Source organism: Pseudopipra pipra, chromosome 2 (genome assembly GCF_036250125.1).
Source record: "Pseudopipra pipra isolate bDixPip1 chromosome 2, bDixPip1.hap1, whole genome shotgun sequence".
In the NCBI taxonomy this organism is placed as follows: domain Eukaryota; kingdom Metazoa; phylum Chordata; class Aves; order Passeriformes; family Pipridae; genus Pseudopipra; species Pseudopipra pipra.
In genome coordinates, this window is record NC_087550.1 from 98,951,275 (window position 1) to 98,973,165 (window position 21,891).

The window sequence follows — 21,891 nt, forward strand, 5'->3', positions numbered from 1 at the left end:
AGTGATGAGCAAGTTACTTCCCACAACTTTGGTTATTAAAATTAATGAAAAAAAAGGATCTGGGAAAGCTTTCTGTGTGAAACTGCCACGTGTGTTCCTGCTGAAAGCTTGAAAGCTTTTCACCCTGAATTGATGTTTTCTCATTTTAGAGATGGGAGAGGTGGAAGGGTTAATTCTTGCCCTATTCTGTTTTTTAATTACAAAGATCTTAGCTGATGTTTTATTTTTCAGTAAGGAGGTAAAGCCTAGAAGCTCATATTATGATGTGCAGAGGTTTCCTTTGAACTAGGGACATAGGAGTTTCCTCTTTTAAGAGCAGAGCAGTTATTAATGAGCAGTGGTTTGGTACTACATAGGCTTAATACCAGTGGGATTATGTATCCAGTGCCATAGCTTTATAAGCCTGTCTGCATTAATACCAAGTGACGTTGGTTGTAGGCTCCTTTTCCTTCTATACTGTAATCCAACAGCAACTAGAGTAATGATTCCAGGTTGTTTACTTAGTTGTACTGTCTTGGATAGAGGTGCATTTACACCTGAGATAAGGCCTTGAGTGAAAGGGGTTTTCACCCTCAAGACACTTGACTGAAAATCTCTATTCTTCTATAGGCTGAAATCTTGTGTATGGCATTTGTCTGATCACCCACCTTCACTCATATGTAACACAGGCACTGTAGTAATCCTAGTTCTTTCAGGCATATTTTTGAACTTGCAACTGGTCTTTTAGAAAAGCTTTCATAGCAATTATGTAACTGTTTATAGCCGTTTTCTAGCAAATGTAGTGCTGTGCCCAGCAGTCCCTGTTGAAGGTAAGATGAGCTTGCTTTGTCTGTTTCCTGTTCTGGCTGCAGTCTAGCAGGACAGTTCATCAGTATATGATTGCAGATTAACAAAGGAAAAAAGGTTTTTGAAGGCTAATTAAAAATCCTATCAGTCAACTATATTTTGAGGTTCAGGTCTTCCTTTTCTTTAAAATTAAGAAGATACTTAGTTTTCCTCCTCTTTTACCACTGTATCAATGTAATTCTAGTAGTTTTTTAGACCGTAGATTCAATAGTATTCACTGTATGCAATTTATTCTTCTGTTATGTAGGGTGAAGATGGACTTGCTGCTGGAATTCAGGGAAAAAGTTATTTTTTCCCCATTTGAATTTTACTTCTCTGTTTTGCCAATAAGTCACCAAGTGTAGAATAATATTTGTCAGCTTGACTTTGAATCCTCATTCACACAGCAATAACTCTGTGGCTTTTAGATGCTTTCAGAAACAATGTTAGAATAGTGAGCCATCAGATCAAAGTCTGCCTTTCTCTGGACAGAGTGTCCACTTTATCACTCGTGCATATGCATTAATGTTAATAAGCAAGGAATCCTTAGCTTACCTTCATTGTAGACTACTTCCAAAAACCCCTCATTACGTTAGCTTTGACATCTGTAAGTAATCAATACTTGCCTTTATATGAAGTGCGCTTGTTTTTTAATAGAACGTTGTGGTCTGGCTAATAAAGATTTAGCCAGACACGAACAAGTTCACACAGTTGAGCTATTGGACTTTTTTGTAATTCTGTCCTATGCTGTTTTAACTGGGTTTCTTATTAAAATCCGAATATGCCTGTATGAAATAAGACCACTACTTGCCCTTTTGCCAACCTCCTCCTCCTTCCCAAAGTTTGAAGATTTCTGTAAATCCATGGCACTTCCAGATTTTCCTTTACTATAAGCATATCCTTCTTTGACCTGTGAAAAGCTGTTCATTTTACGTATGCAGGATGTGGGTCAGTCACTTGGTGAGGGTGCTGCAGTGCAGTCAGTGTGATGTCTTATAAAAGAGAACCAATAAAAACTTATAGTCATTGTGTGTTTAGTGTGATGGGTCAGTGAACCTGAGGATCTTGGCACATAGGCCAGTACATAAGAAGGTTTATCTGTATCCTGCTGGGCCAATCCTTAAGGGTTACAGCATAACTAATCTTTTTTTGTTTTCTCCCAGAGAAACTCTGTACAGCCTGTTACTTTATCCTTTACATCCTCAGGTATGATGGTGGTCAGCAACCATGGCAAGCTTACATGTGTAAATCTGGCCAGTGTGGCTATGGAATAAAGCTTATTTTTTCAGGAGAGTTTTAAAATAAATTGTCCTTTGAAAGAATTCCCCAGAATTTGTTAACATCAGTCTCCCTGAAGGTTGTACTTGCCCCTTTTTCTATAGGTGATGATTTCCAATGCGCCTCTGAGAACTGAGCTTGTTTATCTCTAGGGATATTGCAGGCTGCCTCTCTTTTAGGGGAAGTGCTGCTCCCTGAGAAGACTAGCTGGTTAGTTTTCTTATACAGGAAAAACATCTCCAATACTATTGATGGCCCATCAGCTCTTAAGAGGCCTGGATTATTCTGGAGATTTTCTTTTAGCTTTGTCATCTCATATGTGACATTAACTTCTTCACAATGCGTTGCCCCAGGCCCATCTATTCACCCATGTATTTGGCTAGAAGATTGGAAAAGGAAAGGATAGAACAGATTAAAAAAAAAACCAAAACACACACACACAAAACAAACAAAACCAAACAACCAAAAACAAAAACCAAATAAAACAAAAAACGAGAAAAAAAGCCACCAAAAAATCAGCTTCAGTGGCACAATTTCAATGCATTTTCCATGTGCCATGTCAAACACCACTTCAAATGAAAAATAAAAAATCCCTTTTCCTCCTCCTCCTTCAGGGACTGTCCTCTGGTTTCAGTTTTTGGGCTTTGTTCAGCTTTTCCGCACCGAACACCGAGCACCGCAGGCAGTGTTCACTGGAGCGGGTCGGCGGAGTCGCTGGTATGACTAATCTAAACTGCTATGGCCTCTTAGTGGGCAGCGGTAACAAGGCTCCTTTGTGAGTCTAATTATATCCCCTAAGCTGGCGACTGCAGATTAGCACAGGAGGACAGTCGGTCGCCAAGAGCTGTCAAATCCCATGTTCTGTTCTGCCGGCATCACCTGCTTTTGCCGGGAGCAGAGCCCAGGACAGTGCCACCCACACCCCACGCGTGCTGGAGCCCTATCGCCTCTCTCTTGGACCTGTCCCGCTCTGTGACGTGGGACTTGCCCGCCGGCTGGGAGCCATGCCAGGTCCCTGAGGAAGGGGTCCGGGGAGGAGGCACTGCCCAGCACGGTGCCTGGGTAGGTACCTTGCGCTGTGCCAGGGTGGGGAGGCTCCTACCAGACTGGCCAGGATGTAGGACGCTGGCACCTCCTGAGCTCTGGCAGCAGCTCACCCCTTCGTTCCATTGTCAGAATAAGCAAGTGTTCATGGTGCCTTTCTCTTGGCTTTTTTTGTCTTTTTTAACTTCTTGGAGTAGGGGGATAAAGAAAAAGCTAGGCATTTTTGTCTCAAATGCATCTGATTAAAATTTCATTATAAGATTGTTGGAGTCGGCAGGTGTGGATGAGGGGAGGCAACTGAAACGTTGCTTTTTTTATTGTTTGCTTTCAAATTTGCCTCCCATTTCTCACGCATACCTGGCTTTGTATTGCTGAGCAAAACCCCTCATCTCCCAGCCAGGCTGTGTGCTGGGGTGGTTTGCTACTTTCTAAAAGGTCTGCAACTATTCTTCTCAGGCCGGTCTCTTCATCCCAAAGTGTATCCTCAGGACAGATGGAGTAGCAGAGTCACTGTTAATGAAACTTAGTGTCAAGGCCTAAGAGTTTTTAAGTTTTGAGCTTTTGTTGGTGTGAAAAGAAAAATTCAGTGGAAAAAGTTTCCCAGGCTGTGAGTTGTTTGCTGACATGCGCAGAGCTTACTCAAGGGTGAAAGGGGATTTTTACGGAATAGTGATAGAGGAAATGAGTATGCTGATAAATGTGTGAGACCAAGATTGTTTGTTCCTCCCAGTAAATCTAAAGAAGGGATCGTGGGATTTCTCCTTGGGAAGGAGAGGAATATGAAGTATTGAGCAAAACTTGAGGGGGGGGGAAATAATAATCTTTTAAATACACTTGTCCTACGCAAGTTTGGGGAAGGGGGAGAGGGTGTTAAATGATAAATTTGCAGAGTAGGATTTTTTTCCTTATTGCCAGGCAGTTGCTGCTTCCTGCTTTTCAAGAACATATGCTGTGAAGGTGGGGTGCTTGAGCAGCGTGGGCTCAGGATGTGTTTCTGTCTCAGTCTTCTTAGTGGTGACCAGACAGGCCAGCCAACTCCATTAGAGAAATCCTTAATCTAGTAAGGTTAGTGGAGCTTCTCACACTGGAGGGCTGCTCAGATAGAATCTGCCCATTGTGTTTGTTGGGAAGGATCCAAGATCAACTTCTGCAGGTTACTATTAGTTTATAATAAAGTATAATAATACATAGCAGAGCACTGGCACATAAAACTCATCACACATTTCTGCTGACGTCACTGAACTTTGAGTAAAGATATAAAATATTACACCTTCATTAATTACTTGGAGTTCATAAGAGGTATTCAGTATGTCTCTTTCAGTGACTTTTTTTTTAATATATGAAGATAACTTTTCTATTCTTTAAGGCTGTTTAAACTTCCCTGTTGGGAACTCGGTACCACCCTAAAGGGAGTGTTGCAACCCAGTTTTGTTTTCCATCTGAAGACAACTAAATGTAGTACCTATAATCCAAACAGCCTGTTAGAGCCATATTCACTGCTCCAAGTTTTATAATAGTGATGTAGGCACAACTTGCATGTGAATGTAGTAGTAGTATTTGGCTTATGCAGGAAGAATGCATGAATTAATTCAGTTATTAAACTACTTCATCATTTCAGAGGGTTGCTGATAGTTCCTGCAGCTTTTTACCACACAAGCTTTAGCAGCAGGAATAACTATTTATGAATATTAACTAAAGCATTTTTTCCTGTATTTTCTCATTCTGATCTGGGCTTGGAAAATCATTTAGGTAAGTTTCTGATTTGATTTCTTTGTATCTAAGCACATGTTTCAACTCTTTTTTTTTTTTAATTTTGTTTTTGCAGACTGACTCTCTTGTAAAACTTATTCTTGGAGATAATTGAGGTGACTAAAGATTGAGATCTGAAGGGATGGCGTGAGCTAGGCTGGAAGTGGAATGGTCTATTGAAGATTTGTGTTGTTGCTGCTGTGAAGTAATTCTGTTATCAGTCTTGTTTGGAAAATAGCTTTTATTTTGCTGTGAAATGACTGAACCCAGCTTTCAAGTCTAGTGATGCTAAATTGGGTGCATATCTTGGCACATTCAGTTTCTGTAAAATAAGCCTAAAAACCTGAAAGAACATTATTCCTAAACAAAATCAGCACTGCTCTGGGAAAACCAGAAATCAGAGTTGTCTGGTCATTTTTAAACTTTCAGCTCTAAGTGGTTTTAAGTGTTTTAAAACCACTGCCATATATCTACTCGTAATAAGGATTTGTACTTGTTCCCAGGGAATCCAAATCAAGGAAAGCAGCACCATTGGAGTTAATGGGTTAAGTAGGGTTGGGTTTTTTTGATCATCATAAATTTACTGAAGACATGAGTGTGTTTGCATGGTGGCAAGTCTGGAGTGAGTTCTTCACGTGGACCAGGAGCTCAGACTGGCAGCTGTGTGAGTTGCTGCGTCAGGACCTGAACCTCTGGGAGTGGCACAGGGGACAGCCACTTGTCTGCATCCACCACTGGTTTCTCTGAGGCAGAGGATAAAGTGGCTGTCAGTGTGAATCTTTTGCAGAGGTACCTCTGGTTTGATATCCTCGTGTTCATTGCATTTCCTTTTTGTGAACTCTCAGTCGTAGTTTGTGTCTGCAGTTCTGGAAGGGTCTCACATTTTTGAGAGGAGTGGAGAAATTAAACCTCCCGTTTTCAGGATTCTGACATACCCCTCTGTTTCTGTGTGTGTGATGGAGGAAGGGAGGTTTGGGCAGGAGTGGAGATGGGGACAGATCTCTGTATCCTGTAGGTACAGTACTGTGTGCAGAGTAAAGGGACACGGCACGGCTTGTCCCTTTGCAGTGAGAACAGTGTCATTGTTTCTGGATCCCAGATACCTCTAAAACAGACAATGCGGGGAAGAAAGGTTGTTTTTACCCAGTCGTGCTTCTGTGACATTGGCTGGATCTTAGTCTTGCTTAATCAGTGTGTAGCACTGTCTTGTAGCAAGGAGGATTGAAGTTGTGGTCCAGCTCTGTTTCTCACAGAAGATGAAGCAGGACATAGAACCAGCCTCAAGAGAGGAGCCAGCTTCTTTCTTTTGTCTCACTGCACCCCCCATCTCCCTTCTAGGAATGGAGAGCAGTGTTCTTGCTTTTCTCAGGGTCAGGCTCCTACCCACAGGCTGGTAGGAGCTCTCAGTGACAGCATTATACCTGCCCATGCAGATTGCCTCTACTTCAGTTAAGAGTCACCAAAATGTTGGAGAGACTGGGCCTGAATTAATACAGGCATAGGAGGAGAGGAGCTCATGCTCTAAGTTATTTCAGGAAAATATCTGCCCTTTGCCAACGGAGAAATTGTAGATGGATACATAATTGTTTCAAATTGTACTACTGCTTGTTGTAATGCTGTTATAGCTGCAGTCATCAGTTGGAGATTAAGAAGGGAATACAACTTGGAACTGAACAATTAACTTCACCTGAAGCTTGAGCTGCCTCTGGGAGGTAAGGAGGGAGAGGTTACCACAGATGATTGTGCAACTCTAACCACCTTACGCCTTGGGCTTCCAACACGTTAAGGCAGCTGAGATTTCCTGCCCAGATTATGAGCTCTGTAATGTGCCAAACTCTAATGTCTGTTTTAATCTGAAAATAGCTGTTACGACAATAAAAATCCTTTTTAAAAACAGTGCCATGCATCACAGAGTGATTTACAGTTGCATAGCTATCTCCAATCTGGTAGAAGCAGTATAAATTTTTATGTGCACTTGTATATACAATCCAGACAGGGCTCCTTGGAAGAGGAGGTTTTCTTTTTTTCTTTTTTTTTTCTTTTTTTTTTTTTAATGGGGTAGTTTTTCCTTTCAAATCTGTTGTCCTTCTGAGACCAAGATGCCTCAAGAGAAAGTTTCTAAATAAAAAGCTTATTCAGTTCTTTATTAATGTGGAAAATATTGTAACTTTTTTACAGTATTGCACTCATCTTTTGTTTCGGTTATAGCTAAGCTGGAATACAGGGGTCCTGGATGCTATGTGACGTGACCAGTATTTGGAAGATGACTTGAGAATTCCAAATGTTGAGAGAATAGGCTGAAAAGCAGTATTTGAGTACTTAACAAGTGCAAGCTCTTAAATAGATGAGGAAAAAGACTTCATGTGGGCCTGTTGAGTTGGTTCTGCTTCTTACTCTGGTATTTTTTTCTGACTAAAAAGGACCATATTTTTCATAATGGAAACCTGCAGTATTGATCTAAATACTTTATTTTATTATATTTCTGCATTGCATCTGGTTTAGCCATTCCTTTTTGTGCACCATTTTGCCATGTAATGTATCACCAAGGTTGTACTATCCTCTGTGTTTCTATGCCACCACTACAAGCACGGTCTCAACAGAGGTTTAGAAAAGGCCTTTGGGTAGGGAAGTCTGAATTGGGTCACAAGTTTGTCATTCTGTATGAATTCCCTTACTGGTCCTGTTGGTATTTTCAGTATTCCTTCTCTTAGGTCTTGTGAACCCAAGTAATTTCTGCTGCTGTATTGGAGGAGAATTGTGATATGACACTTGAAAAGGTTTCAGAAAGTGGGAAAGTCAGGATTCAGCTGTTCCTCTGACGTAGAACTACTTGGAGGGCTGAGTTAGAATTCTGATGCATAAATTCAAGAAACAGGAAACTGAGTTGTCCCTGGTAGGGCACTGTTGTCAGGACATTCCTAAGTCCTTTTTAGTGTGGTGGTGATCTCAATATTCCAGCTTCAGAGTGGACAAGGGGGGGTAATAATCATTCCCTGAAAAAAACCCAGAAGCTGTGTCCAGTTTGCACCAGTTTTAGATTGGGAATAAGATGTTTTATTATTAGGATTTGTTTATAATGCATAGTGTTTAACACAGTTTCTGTGTTTCAGAACTTGGATAAGTAATTCCCATCTTAAGGAAAGACAGGGTTTAATTGTTATGCATGGAAATTTGTGGTTATGGTATTGTGAACTCAGATGCTGAGAGCAAGATTTTTACAGAGCTCAAGATACTGCTTTTATGGTCTACAGGCTGGAGAAAGCTCAGTTGTTAGCGTAGGATGCATCAGGAATAAATTGGTGTTGGGTGGGCTGCAGCAGATGGAGCTGAGAGAATTGGAGATTTCTTTTTGAGATGAGTATTTTATTTGGTGATCTTGTCTATATACTTCTGAAATGTCCTGTGGACTGTAATGGAACAAGAGGTAAATCTTTGTCTTCCTCTGTTTTCTTCATTCATGTTGAAGATCAGTTAACAAATTCACACTTAGTGTGGGGTTATATTTTTTTAGGCATGATTATTCTTAGCTCGTAGATAATGTGGGCAGTTTGCATGTAGATTGTGTAGGTTTTAGAAGTGATCTAAACCATTAAATAATCCTTACCAGCCATTGATAGAGCTCTTGAATTTAGTATAATTAACCAGCCTCAAACACATATTCAGTGTTTTTCTAGAAGTTTTATCTTGATTATTAAGTGACTGCAGCACTATCTTCTGTCACTGCAACTTTCCTTTCAACACTGCAGCTGATCCTCAAAAAAGCCTGTCTGCCTGCCAGCATAAAGGCACAGGTGGGGAAAGACAGTATAGGAAGGAACCAGCCCACAAATGGAATGTGAGCTTGCCATGTTCTTGGAGAGGGGAAGGTGGGAATAGCCAAGCTCAAACAAATATGGAAAGGCGGCCAAAGGGAGGAAAGGATGCAAAGATGGGGGCAGTGATGGTGCTCCAGTGGGAATCGTGCTGGTGACTGTGCGGGGAGGTGGTTGAGCTGAGCGAAAAACTGCCAGTGGAGAATGTGAGAACTTGTTGCAAGAAGCTTCTGTAATTGCTAAGGATTCCTTAATTAAGACACAATACTCTTCAGGTATAATGTATTTTCAATACATTTGAACCTGAAAGGATAATAGTTTACTATTTGATAAGTTAGGGGGATTCACAAAGTTGATAAGGAACCCAATTTTCTTTTTTTTTTTTCTGCTCCTCAAAATGATTTCAAATCAGTGTCATCAAAATCAAAAACTTTGAAGAGTTGAGCATGCTGGAGTGGTCATAGATTTGTCTTAGGACAACAAGGCCGGTAATAACTTTTTTTCCTTTGCCTGCAAAGTTTATTCTTTTAATTTCTGTATGTGGGTTTTTGTGTTCCTTGAGACTACTGACTGTTCTCTCTCTCAGCTTTTCAAGTTCTGCAGTTTGTGTGTCTGTGCATGTTATATGCACAATATTGAATGTCTCCGTTTTTTGCCTGTGGCTGATCCAGCTGTCTCTGGACAAGGGGATGTATGCAGTGGAGCTCAGCTATCTGAGGTCAGAGAAGAGTTTATTCATATACCAGGCTAATTTGTTTTCATCATTGGTTCATCCCACGTGACATACAGTGAAGTATATCACAGGGGATTTTTCCAAAAGAACATTCACTAAAGTGCAAGGAGATGTGGTTCTGACAAAGAGATGGGCTGCATGCTGATGTTAGTGGAGAGAAGTGGAGTCTTCCAACAAAAACTCTGGTATGACTCAATTATTGCCAGTAGTAATTTGAATTAGTATATGTCAGCCCTTCTGTGCTTGTTTTGGAAAACAGTGCACAGTTGGCAAACCAACAGTAATGTTGCTGTTGATTTCTGCTGTTAAATGCTTCACCTTTAAATTCACTTTTCCAGGCTTTTAGCTGGCATACTAGTTTTTTTTTAAATCTCATATAAGCCACATTTGATCAGTTACAATGTGAAAGCATTTCCATTTAATCTTCAGCAGATACCAAATATAAAAACCTTGAACAAATTTTCTTCTGAAAGAAAGTTTCATTCAGGCATTTTGTGTATTCATAGAGCAATCCTGAAAGAAAGAAGGAGATGGTGTGTGTTGTTTTTATAAAGCTCACCAAAGAGCTGCAAAGTTAAATGGTATTGCCTTAAAGTACTTGTTATGATATTTACCAGTAGTTTTTTGGGTTTATTGCTCACCACGTACAGGCATTTTACACATCTTAAGTTTAATTTGTAAAATATAAAGTGAGGATGTGATATCTCTACACAGTTAACTTAAAATTTCAAGTCCTGATGTTTCTGCCTCAGCCAGGAAGGCCCTGGGTTTTGGCTTTTGAGAGGGGTTTAGGCTGTCACTGTAGGAGGTACTGTCCTTCTCTGAAAGGATGTTTAAGGCTCTCCTGGATAAACAGTCTGAATGGTGGCACAGAGTGTACTTTAGAAAAAGCATTTAAATTGCTGCTGTCTAGCCAGAGAACAGTAGGAAGTTGGGGCATCTAAGGCTGAATCTGAGCGAAAGGCAGTAGGACAATCTTACAGAAAGGGAACTAAGTGGCTCAGGCTGTGATGTTCTAAAAAGCAGCAGGGAGGTGAACTGTAAAGTGGACTATGGGTCAGGTTTTAGCAGGGCTTTGGTATATTGGAAGACTAAAAAAGCAGTAGGTGGAGTGCAAAACCTGGACAGAGAAATTGTGGGAGTATTTTGGATTTAGAAAAGCCTGAAAAGTCACTTTGCATGTATGTATATATCTATGCATATATCTATAGAGGGATATATATGTGTGTGTGTGTGTGCACACGCATGTGTGTGTGTGTATATATATATAAAACTTCTGTGAATCATTTCTATTGGATATGAGTGACAGTGAAGGTTTACTTCAGAATATATTGTGGGAGTTTTTTTAATTTGGGTGAATCCTTTAATATGCAATTGTTGCATGAAAATTTTCAGGGGGACTTTCTGTGTTTTTGTTCCTTCTCATATTCTTTTACACATATATACCACCCTCCTTCCTTTATTTTTAAATAAACAAAGAAGGAATAAAGTAGATTAACTGTGTTCAGAAAAAGTATTCAACCTCAAGTTTTGGGTGGTTTGTCCTCTCTTGGTTTGCTGTTACATCCAGAGATATAGATATACCAGTATGTCAGGAGGCAGGACAACATTGAAAATGGCAAGGGGAAAGGAGCAGGGAATTGTATTGCCCTTAACCTAAAGCTTTTTTATGGAATTGGTAACAACTCTTTAGCCTAAATTCGGATAATTCTTGTATTACTGAGAATGACACAAGAAACTGTTCACGTTTCTTATGTAGTTTTGCTCCTGGACCTTAATCTTTTGCCAGATTTCAGATGCTTCATTCCTGTATTACCCTGACAGGTAGATCTGCCAGTGGTGACTAACATAGCATGGAGTAATTTGAATTCTATGAATGTAGTTGTCTGAGAGAACACCTAATGTCTTTGTCTGTGTAGGGTGATGACTCCTTTAGTACTCTATAGATGACTCTATAGAAAGGAATGTTGTTTGTCTGTTTAAAGGGAGGATAAGAAGCAAGAGGGAAGACATTCCGACCAAATGACAATTTTTTCTTCTTTCTAGAGAAATCATGAGCTCCCAAGTTAGGCAGCTGGGTGAGATTTTCACAATCTGCAGTGAAAAATACATTGAAGAATTTTTGGAAGGAAAAACAGCGACATCGTCAATTTCTTATTATTTGAGGCCCCTGTAGGTAACTGCAGCTTCATGGTGGTTTTCAGCCTCCTTTTTTTTTCCTGTCAACGATTCAGAAGACTAAAAAAATCCAAATAACGTTTTTAATAAATCAAATAAGTCATTTAGTAGTTTATTCATAGTGGCCTTTTGCATATGCAGTTAATTGCATTCTGTGTTGGTCTTCTAGTGTATTTTGTTCCATCGAGCACAAGATTGGTGAACTGCAAAATAAAAAAAAAAACAAAAAAAAACCCAAAAACCAACAAAAAATATGTGGATTGGAAGGACTTTTTTTCCCACAGCACATACAGATTTATTGAAAAAAATTGTTAATGAAGTGTTGGTATGTCTGGCCTAGTGTTACTGTAAAGGAGGGGAGGTGAGAAAGCTGAGAACTATGAAGCTGTTTGGGATTTATAAGCAGACAAACAAGGGCACCTGTGCTGTCACTACAAATTCTTGGCATTTTCTCTATGTGGACTAAGAAACTATATGAGTGGCTTGCTGAGTTCATCCCAAGTACTGAAACCCTCCTTGCTGACTTGCTTGGCTGGCATGGGGTCGCACTGTTTGTAACTGGTCATATGTTTCTGTAGGACAAACAAATGGTTTGGTTTATTTGGCTGTGAAACAATCTAAGGGCACCTTGTGAGCTGTACTTCTCAGTATGTGCAGTGCCTGAGAGTGTTTCTTACTTGAGAATGCCAACTCAATTGTGCATTTGACCTTTGAGCTTGTGCAGGCTTCCATTTTATCTCAGCATTTTATCTGCAGCCCTTTAGTGCATTTCCTTAGCCTTGCATCCTTGGCATGTCTTGTAGCCAGTTACACGGGGATTGGGACCAATTTCTAGTTATGGACAAGGTTTGAAATGACTGTCAGTAGTTTGGACATCCTGCTGCAACTGTGAAAAAGTGAACTTGGGCTACTTTAAAAACAAAGTGCTGGAGAGAGGCTTTGCTGCACTGCTGAAAAGTCTTGAGTTGCATTGTGGTGAATGAAGGGAGAATAGTTTTGTTTTGATAGCTGCTGTTCAGTGTCAATGCATTGACTGGTTCCCAAATTCTGGTGTTTGCCGGGTGTTCTTTGAAACACGTGGACTATACTGTGAAACAGCGGTCTGCAGCTTTCTGTAGAAATTAAAGTGACTGAAAACTGAATGTATTTTTTTAAAAGAATCTTTAATATAAATAATTGCTACAAGAGTTTTAACTCAGATAATTAGGGCTGACAGTGTGTAACAGGAAGAGTAAAAAATAATAGATGCTTCTGCAGACTCAGCTCAGTTGTAGACTCAACTCATTGCTGACTGAAGCCACTGACTGATTTTTTTTAAATTAGAAAATTGGGATTTTTTGCCTAAACCCAGGTTTTATTATGGTGAGACCACGCCTTGAGTACTGCATTCAGCTCTGGCATCTCTAGTACAGGAAGACAGTAATCACAGTAGTGACAGCAGTAAGCGGCAGTTCGGGAGCAGGGGCAGGCCCCGAGCGGCGGTGAGGGCCGGCAGGGGGAGCGGGGGGGCTGCGGGGCCGCGCCCGCCGCCTGCCCGGGCAGCGCCGCACGGGATTTGGGATGGGGCACCCCCGGAGGGCAGCGCCGGAAGAGCCTTGGGATGCGACACCCTCGGAGGGCAGCGCGTGAAGAGTGAGGGGCTTTGGGCGGAGGCGAAACGGATTTCCTTTTCCCCCGCCTCTCCCTCCCCGGACGAACTCAGCCATTTTGAAGAATTGTATAGATTTAATGTGAAAAGTGATCACAGGGATCGGTAAATTTGGGGCAGCGTAAGGACAAGAAATAACAGAAGACAGCCTTTAAAAAGGAATGACAAGCCAGTTTTTTGATTCAGAACTGCGACACATGCAGCCCCTGTCGTGTGAGGCTGGCCCTGCTTGCAGTGAAAGGTGCAGCCTCAGGCTTGTGTGTGAGCCAGCAGTCAGCCCTTTGCTGATTCAGCAGGGGACTGGAATGAAACGTTAACAGACAAATTACATATTAGGAAGAAATTCTTTACCGTAAGGGTAGTGAGGCACTGCAACAGGTTGCACGGTTGTGGATGCCTCATCCCTGGGAGTGTTCAAAGCCAGGGTGGATGGGGTTTTGAGAAACCTGACTAATGGAAGGTGCCCCTTCCCGTGGCAGGGGGTTTGGAACTGAGTGATCTTTAAGTTCCCTTCCAACCCAAACCATTGTATGTTTCTATGAAATAAATTCTAGCAATTGCTTTCCACCTGGATGCAGGTCCCTGGAAATGCCTGTCACCTTTTTGCTTTGGTTATTCCTAATGCAAAAGCCTGTATGACAGGGTTACAACAGAGGAGCTGTTTGGTAGATAAGAATGAAACAAATTCTGTTGTTGGAGGTGGTGCTGGGGAAATAAATGCCTATGTTGCTGTATCTGCTAGCCTTTTATCTTTTTTCCTTTGTAATGTATCTTCTTCAATACTTATCAACATTTTCCTTCCAGCAGCTTCTGTAAAAGCACTAGTAGAAAGACACTTTCAGTGAAATGCTTTTAATAATGCTTCCATTAATGCCAGAGGTTTTCTGGGTTGTAGGTTCAGATGATCTCATTCTGTCACTCAGAATTAGTACAGAGGTATTACATTAGAATATAAATGCTCAGCTTCCAGCTTCTTCAGTTGCCTGCAAAATATTCCTGTTTTGAATCTTTTAATCTTTTCTTTCTAGTCCTTCTACCCATTTTGCTAAGTTTTAGAATCAATATTTGTGCTGCACTTCACTTTTTTTTTATGAAAAAAATTGTTTCTTGCAGTGCAGGACATAGTAATTGTAGTTAAATGTTGAGAATCTATCAGAAAGCATTTTTGAGTATGCACAGTAAATTGATTTTTAGTCATGTGAACTTCACAACAAAAGCTGGTGTCTACATGATTCCACCTTCTAAGTATCCCACCAGTATTTTTATGCTGTTCAGACTATTATGTCAAAAAAACCCCAAACCTCTCAAAAATATCTGTGTGTGCACAAATACAAAACATTAAACAGAACTTGTAAATTTATGTCCACTTGACTTGTCTTATGTCACAACTCAGTCCAGTCTGTTCCTCCCCTTGCTTGGCTGTTCAGGAAAATGAAAGTGGTGGTGGATATTGTGGCACAGAAAATGCCATCTGAAAATGATATTCATGTAGCAAGGAACTATCTTATGAAGATCTTGAGAAATTCCATGAGGTACAGTACAGACTTTACATGTGCATCCCTTTTCTTTCTTCCCAGTGACTGGATTCCTCCTACCATTTGCCAAGCCCAAACTGTTGCAGAAGCCCTCTTCCCAACCCTGTTTTCCTTATGCTCCAAATGCTGCTTATATTGTGCTAGTTTTCTAGTCTTGTGTTTCCTTGGTAGTGCATCATAAAGAGTAATTGTCTCATAATAGATAAACCTTTTTAGCTGAATTGATGCCTAAGATGTCTGTTGAATTTGCTCAATAGGTATTTGTAGATTGCTGAGTTGGTGTCAGCACCTTAGAAATTAGCAGTGTGGGGGGAAAAACATTCAATGTTCTGTGCAGCTGAACAGTGGAATGATTTGTTTTCCATACCTGCACACAGGCTTGTAGAACACAAGGACCTTCTGGAGCCCATCATCACATGGCTGAACATAATCTTTTGCATTTGTTTGCACTAAGAGTATTGGGGCTCCTCTCCTCTCTGAATAACATGTCCTATCAAGAATGGACAACATGGTGATGCTCTGCTTCACTGTTTTCTCTTTTGTCATGCTGTGAAGAGTAGGCTTTTGCTTATGGAAACAATTACTTCTTTTTTTAGTGACAGTGAAATTACAGTTTCCCTGTAGAATTATTATTCTCCTTTTGTAATCCTGCATGCAAAGCTTGGAAAGGCAATTCATCATTAATTTCTTCAGATCTTCATGAATGTACTGTGAAAAGCCATGTACTCAAATTTGACCTGTTTTGAAGATATTGGGTTTACAAGGAGCTTTAGTCTCTAAATCCAGTGGCTGTCTGATAACCCAAATTTATAAAAAGGGGGAATGAGTTAAAAAAAAATAGAACTACCTTTAAAGTTCAAATTGAAAATAGGGAACACTTTCTCAGTGTAGCAAATTACTTCTGTAACTCAGACAAATGACTTAACCTTGAAGTAATAAGTTTTGTGAATACATAAGTGCATTAAAAAAATCTCAAGAACTAAGGTCCTGTAAGCCTTTATTTCAGACTCTGACTTGGAAGGATGGGATTTGTCAAACCTTATACCTCATCTAAATTTTAAATTACACTTCCTCCAGGATGAGCCAAGGAGAAAGCAGGATGAATTACCTTCAAAGAAGTTCCTGCTTCATTCCCAGGTGACTGACAGGGTCTCGACAAATGGCCTGTACTTGGCATCTGCTCACTAAAACAGAAGTAGCTGGATTCCACCAGGAGGCCTATTTAACCTTGGGGGGGAAAAAGAATGCACTTATTTCATAAGTGCTGAGAGGTGTTACAAAGAGCAAGTCCTTGGAAGGAAGTGCAAGCTGTTGTTACTAATTCCTGAGTAGAAGGAAGGGGTAGAGGAGTATGGAGCAGTTTTGCAGAACAGTTTTTAAGGTGCAAAGCTCTAACAACTTACTGTTGTACTTCTTAGAAGGGATCTCTTCAGTTAAGTGACCATGTATGCTTGGAGATGATATCCAAGTAAATGTTTGTGGAACTTACACGATTTGCTGAACTGTATTTGAGATGTATTCTTTAAAAAAACAAATCCAGAAAACCCCAAACCAAACAAAACCCTCCTGCATATCTGGGGTACGAAACATTTCAAGAGCTGAAGCAGAACTTGGCTGGAGTTAAAATGATTAGTTATATCACTATTACTAACTTGTATGAAACAATGTAGATGGCTTTAATCCTTCCTGTCATTAACTCTTTTCTTCCCAGCTTTTCCCATATACAGCTACCTACAGTAAAACCTTACCAAAGCCCTACTGTTGTCAAGTTGTAAACAAGTCCTAAGTCTCAGTATTAGCTTTAACTATTAAAGCTCTGGATATGTGTCAAGTACTTTAAAATTTATTTTTCTGTCTCTGTACTTTGTGAAAAACACCCACCCACCCCACCCCAATAAAAAAAAAAAAATTAAAAGCAAACAAACCAAAAAAAGGGAATAAAAAAAGCTCACCAAAGAAATTACCCAAGCACAAACCTTGGAGAGTATTGGCATTTCAGTGCATCTCAAGCATTTTAAATAAATGGCGATGTCTTTTCAAACTGGCATGCATGCAGAAAGTTTTGCTGTCGTTTAAAGTCATTATGCTTCTGTCCTATCTGTGAAATCTTTTACTACCAGCCTGGTAGATTTTTTTGCTGCATATCACCTTATTGAACTGTTTGCATTAGACTAGTACACTCTACCTCTCTTGTTTCAGGAGAAATGACCTAGCCTGCAGGCCACACTCCTGGCACGCAACCAAATTTACGGAAAGTCAGCCTGAGACAGCCACGTCACACCTTTCCTCGTCTAATGCCTGCGCCGCCTGGCACTCCCACTATCATGCAAGGTGAGTCTCTGCCTAAAGTAACACACATTAAGCTCTAACAATGACACAATAGTAATGTTTGTCATGTCGTTGAGTGGGGTTTTTTTAAAACAACAAATGCAGAATTGTTGTATTGTACTTCTTTAGTATTGCCTGTGCTTAAAGGGGGAGTTTGGGAAGTTTGATGTGTGGATGAGTGGATTTCAGAATCAGTATGTGATACGTGCATATGATTGAAAGGTAAGAAATTATCTTTAAGGGCAATCAAAACGTTCTGTTTCTTGTTCTGCATTTCCTTTCGGTGTCTACTGGTAAAATCCTAAGGCAAGGAAACTATCAAAATTAACATTCATAAAGTGAAAGAGGAAAGGGAGAAGAAATTGATAAATACTGTTTCAGACAATTAAAAGGGCTTTTTCTAAAGGGACAATGTGGAATCTTTTATTGTTGGACTTTAAGATATTATTGGTTTTATTAGTTAAACTGTCTTTCTGTAATCTGATCTTCCCTACACCTGTGATCTTGCTTGTGTAGACAGGTAGTAAGATTTTCAGTCCCTGTTTAAAGCACCTTAATATTTGTTAGGTCTCATTCAACACTAAGGGAGAAAGGCTAGCACCCATGCAGTTTGAGCTGTGAAACTGTAAACCTTTAGGTCATGGCTGTTTGTTCCTGGTTACAGGTTCTTGTTTATTTCCTGCTCATAGATGACATTCTTTAGCATTTCACAAGGATTTTTTTGGTTGTTGGTTGTGTGTGTGTGTGGGGGGGGGTGTTGTGGGGTTTTTATTTGGTTGGTTTTTTGTTGGGTTTTTTTTGTTACTTTTTCCTTCTCGGTTCCCATTGTGGTATAGTTACATCGAGCATTAAAGAAAATTAGTCTGGTTTACAATCCCAGTTTGGGAAGTAGACTTCTGTTTTCTGTGTTGACTGCTGTACATTCTCTGTCATTACTTCTTGATGCTAATTTATTGTGGTGGTCAAAATAAAAGAACATTATTTACATTTTTACAGTTGTTTTTACATTGTTTTCTTTGGAAGCTTCTTACTATTTTTAAAATCACTTACTGTCTGCCTCTGAAAAAAGTATCAATGTTAACATTAGGCAGAAATGTTTTTAAATGTTTTTTGTAATACTTTAGCAGAAGTTTTAGCAAATCCTTGATTATAGTTGCTGCTGGCTTACACTGATTTAAAGTATGTATTTAAATATCATGTAGATGGGTTTATTTAGATTTATAGATTTGAAGACAGTAGAAGTCCTTGTACATAGAAACAAAATTCAGAAACTTCTAAAAACTTCTGTTGTGTTCCTCATTGCAATGCTATAGCTCTAGATACTATTAATGAGTCTTCTTACTGAGCTGTAAATCAGTATATTCTTCCTGCTCTTCCTGGTGGTTGTCCTTGTGAAAGTAAAATACTACAAGACACGTGTCTCAAGGTGTGATTTGATAGGAGCCAGGTGTGCCCCAGTACTTGGAAAAGAAAAAAAATATTGGTTCAAGGCCAGTTTGAAATAAGGTTTGGTCAGGAAATTGTGTGTGTAAAAGAAGAGAGGGGGGTAGGAATAGAGTAATCCTCTCCCCTCACATATCAGAAATAGCAGCAATTGCTGGTAGATATGAATATTAATAAAAAGGGCAAATTCTTTCTCATTTTTTCTTAGATGCTGACCAAAGATTTAGTGGCTTTAGCACAGTATAATAGCGGGGTTCCCAGGTCACTGCTATCCTGAACTCCTTGGCTGCCTGTGCTGCCCACTTGAAAGGTGATGTATTTGGGAGATTTGTCAGCCCTGGTGTCTGTTGTCCAAGACAGTTTCAGTGGCAGAGCTGGTTTCAGACTGCAGCTGCTTGAGGGGGGCCCAGCATTCCTAGAGTGGCAGCCCAAGGAATTGGGTATTTTGAGGATCAGACTTGCAGAGGCGGGGTGGTTTGGGCTTGCTGATCTGCAGAAAGGGATGAGCAGCATCAGGGATTCCCCACTTTCAAAGTACAATTCACAAAACAGAGAAGCACAGAGCTGATCAGGAGGCACAGCAATCAGTAGCTGAAAGCATCAGTATGCAAGGAGATAATGGAAATAGCCCGAGGAGGGAATATTTCTAGCCCAAGCATCCCACCCCTGGGCTGTTTCTGGAATTTCGTGTCCTTCCTTGAGCTAAGCATCTGAGACTGGTATTCACAACCTAAAATCTCCTCTCAATGTACCTGCCTGCATTTTCTCCGTGAGTGTGAAAATTCACTAAATCACTTGTAAAACATGGAGAGTTCATTTAGGGGGAGAGATGCTTTCGCTCTCTTCCAAGCAGGATATACCTGGATTTTTTGTGTTGATGGAGTGGGGCACAGCTGACCAAAACAGCCCCCTGAAGTTTGTCCTCACTGTCTAGTTAGGTGTGAGATTTAAGTAGGCAATTTGATTTGATTTGGGTTTGGGGTTTTTCTGTTGTTGATTGGTTGGTTTTGGTGGTTTGGATTTTTTTGGCAGCCTGATGAATTTGAACCTTGGAGAAGGTGTGTGAAGTTAGAGGAAGACAGACAAACCAGAGGAGCCTGTATATAGGAGAGAGGGTAGTTCTGAGGCCCAGCTCTCCACATCCAGCATTATATGTGGGGGGTTTTTATCATGTGACTTCAATTCAAAAACTGTAAGCTATCTTGGGAGCACTAGGCTAGGTCTAGGTGCCTCTCATGCAAGGCTAGAGAGATAAAACTTGTAACGCTTTTGGTGTCTTCATTTCCCTCTGTGAGTCTTTTGTCTTTTTCACAGAGGTCATACCTTAATGACAGGGACACAGACTAAACTAAGACTAAACAGGCCCATCCTAAACTAAGGCCAAGTGTATTTTTCTGGAAGGTGTGTCTATGAACTCTCTTAAATTGTTGAAAGTTTAAACTCTGCATTTTCTTCCAGTAGGATATACTGTAATAGAGGACCCTACAGGCTTTGGTTTTTTCGGTGCCCTTGGCTGTGCAGTTACAGCCAACAACCTATTTTACTTTGTTCTTGCCTTACTGGTGTGGCTGTGAGGCAAGTATCCTTTGAGAAGGTTTTGGGGCAGTTGGGCTCAGGTACATCTGATTTGTAATCCCATGCAGTTGAATGTGGTCTGATTTACTGAGATGTTGTTATTGCTGTAAGGACCCAGAAGCAGAAACTCATGCCCTGGGTTGGGAGGGGTGCTTATTGGCCAAAGTGGCCAAGGATGGTGTTTGTAGATTATTTCTGGATTTCACATGCCAAACTTCGACCAGCAGTGTGAATCCACAATGCTCTTGTGAATCCACTGTAAAAAAGCTGTTGAGAGAAGGGTATCCTGGGATGCCAGGCTCAGGCAGAGAATTGGCTTTTTGACTTCCATGTCAGGGTTCACAGGAGGATTGCCCTGCAGGAGGCCATGCTTTGCAGTAACATGCCATCAGAAATCCGCCTGTCCTTCCTTTAAAGTATTTGTTGCATCTGCTGGATTTCCATTAGGCATTTTCTAGCAGGGCTTTGACCTATTATGCTGATGATCTCTGCTGCACATGTGATACCAGCGGATTTACATGAGACCCGTAATTTGTAAATTGAGTCTTTCCTGCACAAGTGTTACCTTTATTTTAATCAATGCCAAGTACCTGGTTGTATTTTATGATCCTAAGGGTCTTTTTCAACCTTAACAGTTCTATAATCTCCTTAGTGCTGAAGAGGGTGGAAAAATATCAACAATTCTTAGTAATATCTGGCTTGCATTATTCATTGGCAAAGGAAATCCTAGTAATGACCAAGATACTTTTTGCATGAAACACTGTATCAACCTAAGATGACATTTAAGACTTTTTTAGGGATTCAGCTAGATGTTTTAAATGCTGAAAATAAATTAATGAAAAAACAAAAAACCCTGCAAGAGGAGGCCAATACTAGTGTATTTTGTTAATAAAATGCTTTTAGAATATAAGCATAAAGTATATCTTCTCTTATTTCATATACATTGGGTTTGACTACATTATATTAAAAAAAAATTTAAAAGGCTGTAGTAATAGAGGGGGAAAGCAATTCTCCTGTTAGTACTGAATTCCAAAGAACTGTTGAGTTGACTTTTGCAATATTTTTGACAGAAGAAAATATCTATATAACTTTGTATTTTTGATGTGGACTAATCTAATTTCATTGCTAGCTTTCACAGGCCTCTTTACTGCACAGAATTTGATGGATGCTTCATGTAATTATAGCTGTAGGGAAGTAGAATAAGTCTGGGAATTTCGACCAAGGGGCTTTGCATGCAAGGGCGAGAATTTGAATTTGGTACATAAAAGCAGGAGGAGCTGCCACTGAAGTTCAAACAGGGAGATGTGATGAGAATAATTGGGAAGACGGTTGTCTCAGCATCAATGTGTTGGGTTGATGGGAGATGGATCCTGTGAGAGAGAAAAGAAATGAAAGAAAATGGAAAACTCGTTGGGTAGGAAAGTATGAGAAGCAGCAAGATTTTGGGATAGTGTCCTTGGTCAAAGACCCAGAGAAAATACAGTGTCAAAGATGATGTTTCTATAGATGAAAGAGTAGCAGGGAGAAACTGGTGGCAGTATGGGTTCTTGAATGAAGGTCAGAAGTATAAGGTTGGCCCTGCAGAGTTTATGTTGCTCTAGCATCTTCTCCTGAAGTTTTCCTGTCGGTGTTGTGGAACTGAGTGGAATTGAATGACATTGTTGTAAGGGCGTCCACCTGAGACTGCTTTGAAACCACACTGATAAGGTGCATGTGCAGGCTCACAACTGGAGTGGTGGTGGT

The 21,891-nt window shown here is 40.3% G+C and overlaps 1 protein-coding gene across 3 annotated transcripts in view; it reads left to right on the plus strand.

Moving 5' to 3' along the window:
- The window catches only part of SHROOM2 (shroom family member 2), a 124,866-nt gene that overhangs the window by 61,818 nt on the left and 41,157 nt on the right, over positions 1-21,891 (plus strand). For 2 of the 3 annotated variants that reach the window (XM_064646584.1, XM_064646585.1), the window contains exon 3: positions 17,002-17,133. In XM_064646584.1, the coding sequence (XP_064502654.1) occupies positions 17,002-17,133 (132 nt within the window). Of the gene's footprint in view, positions 1-15,865; positions 15,940-17,001; positions 17,134-21,891 lie in introns of those variants that run through there. The other variant, XM_064646586.1, reaches the window with a different exon arrangement.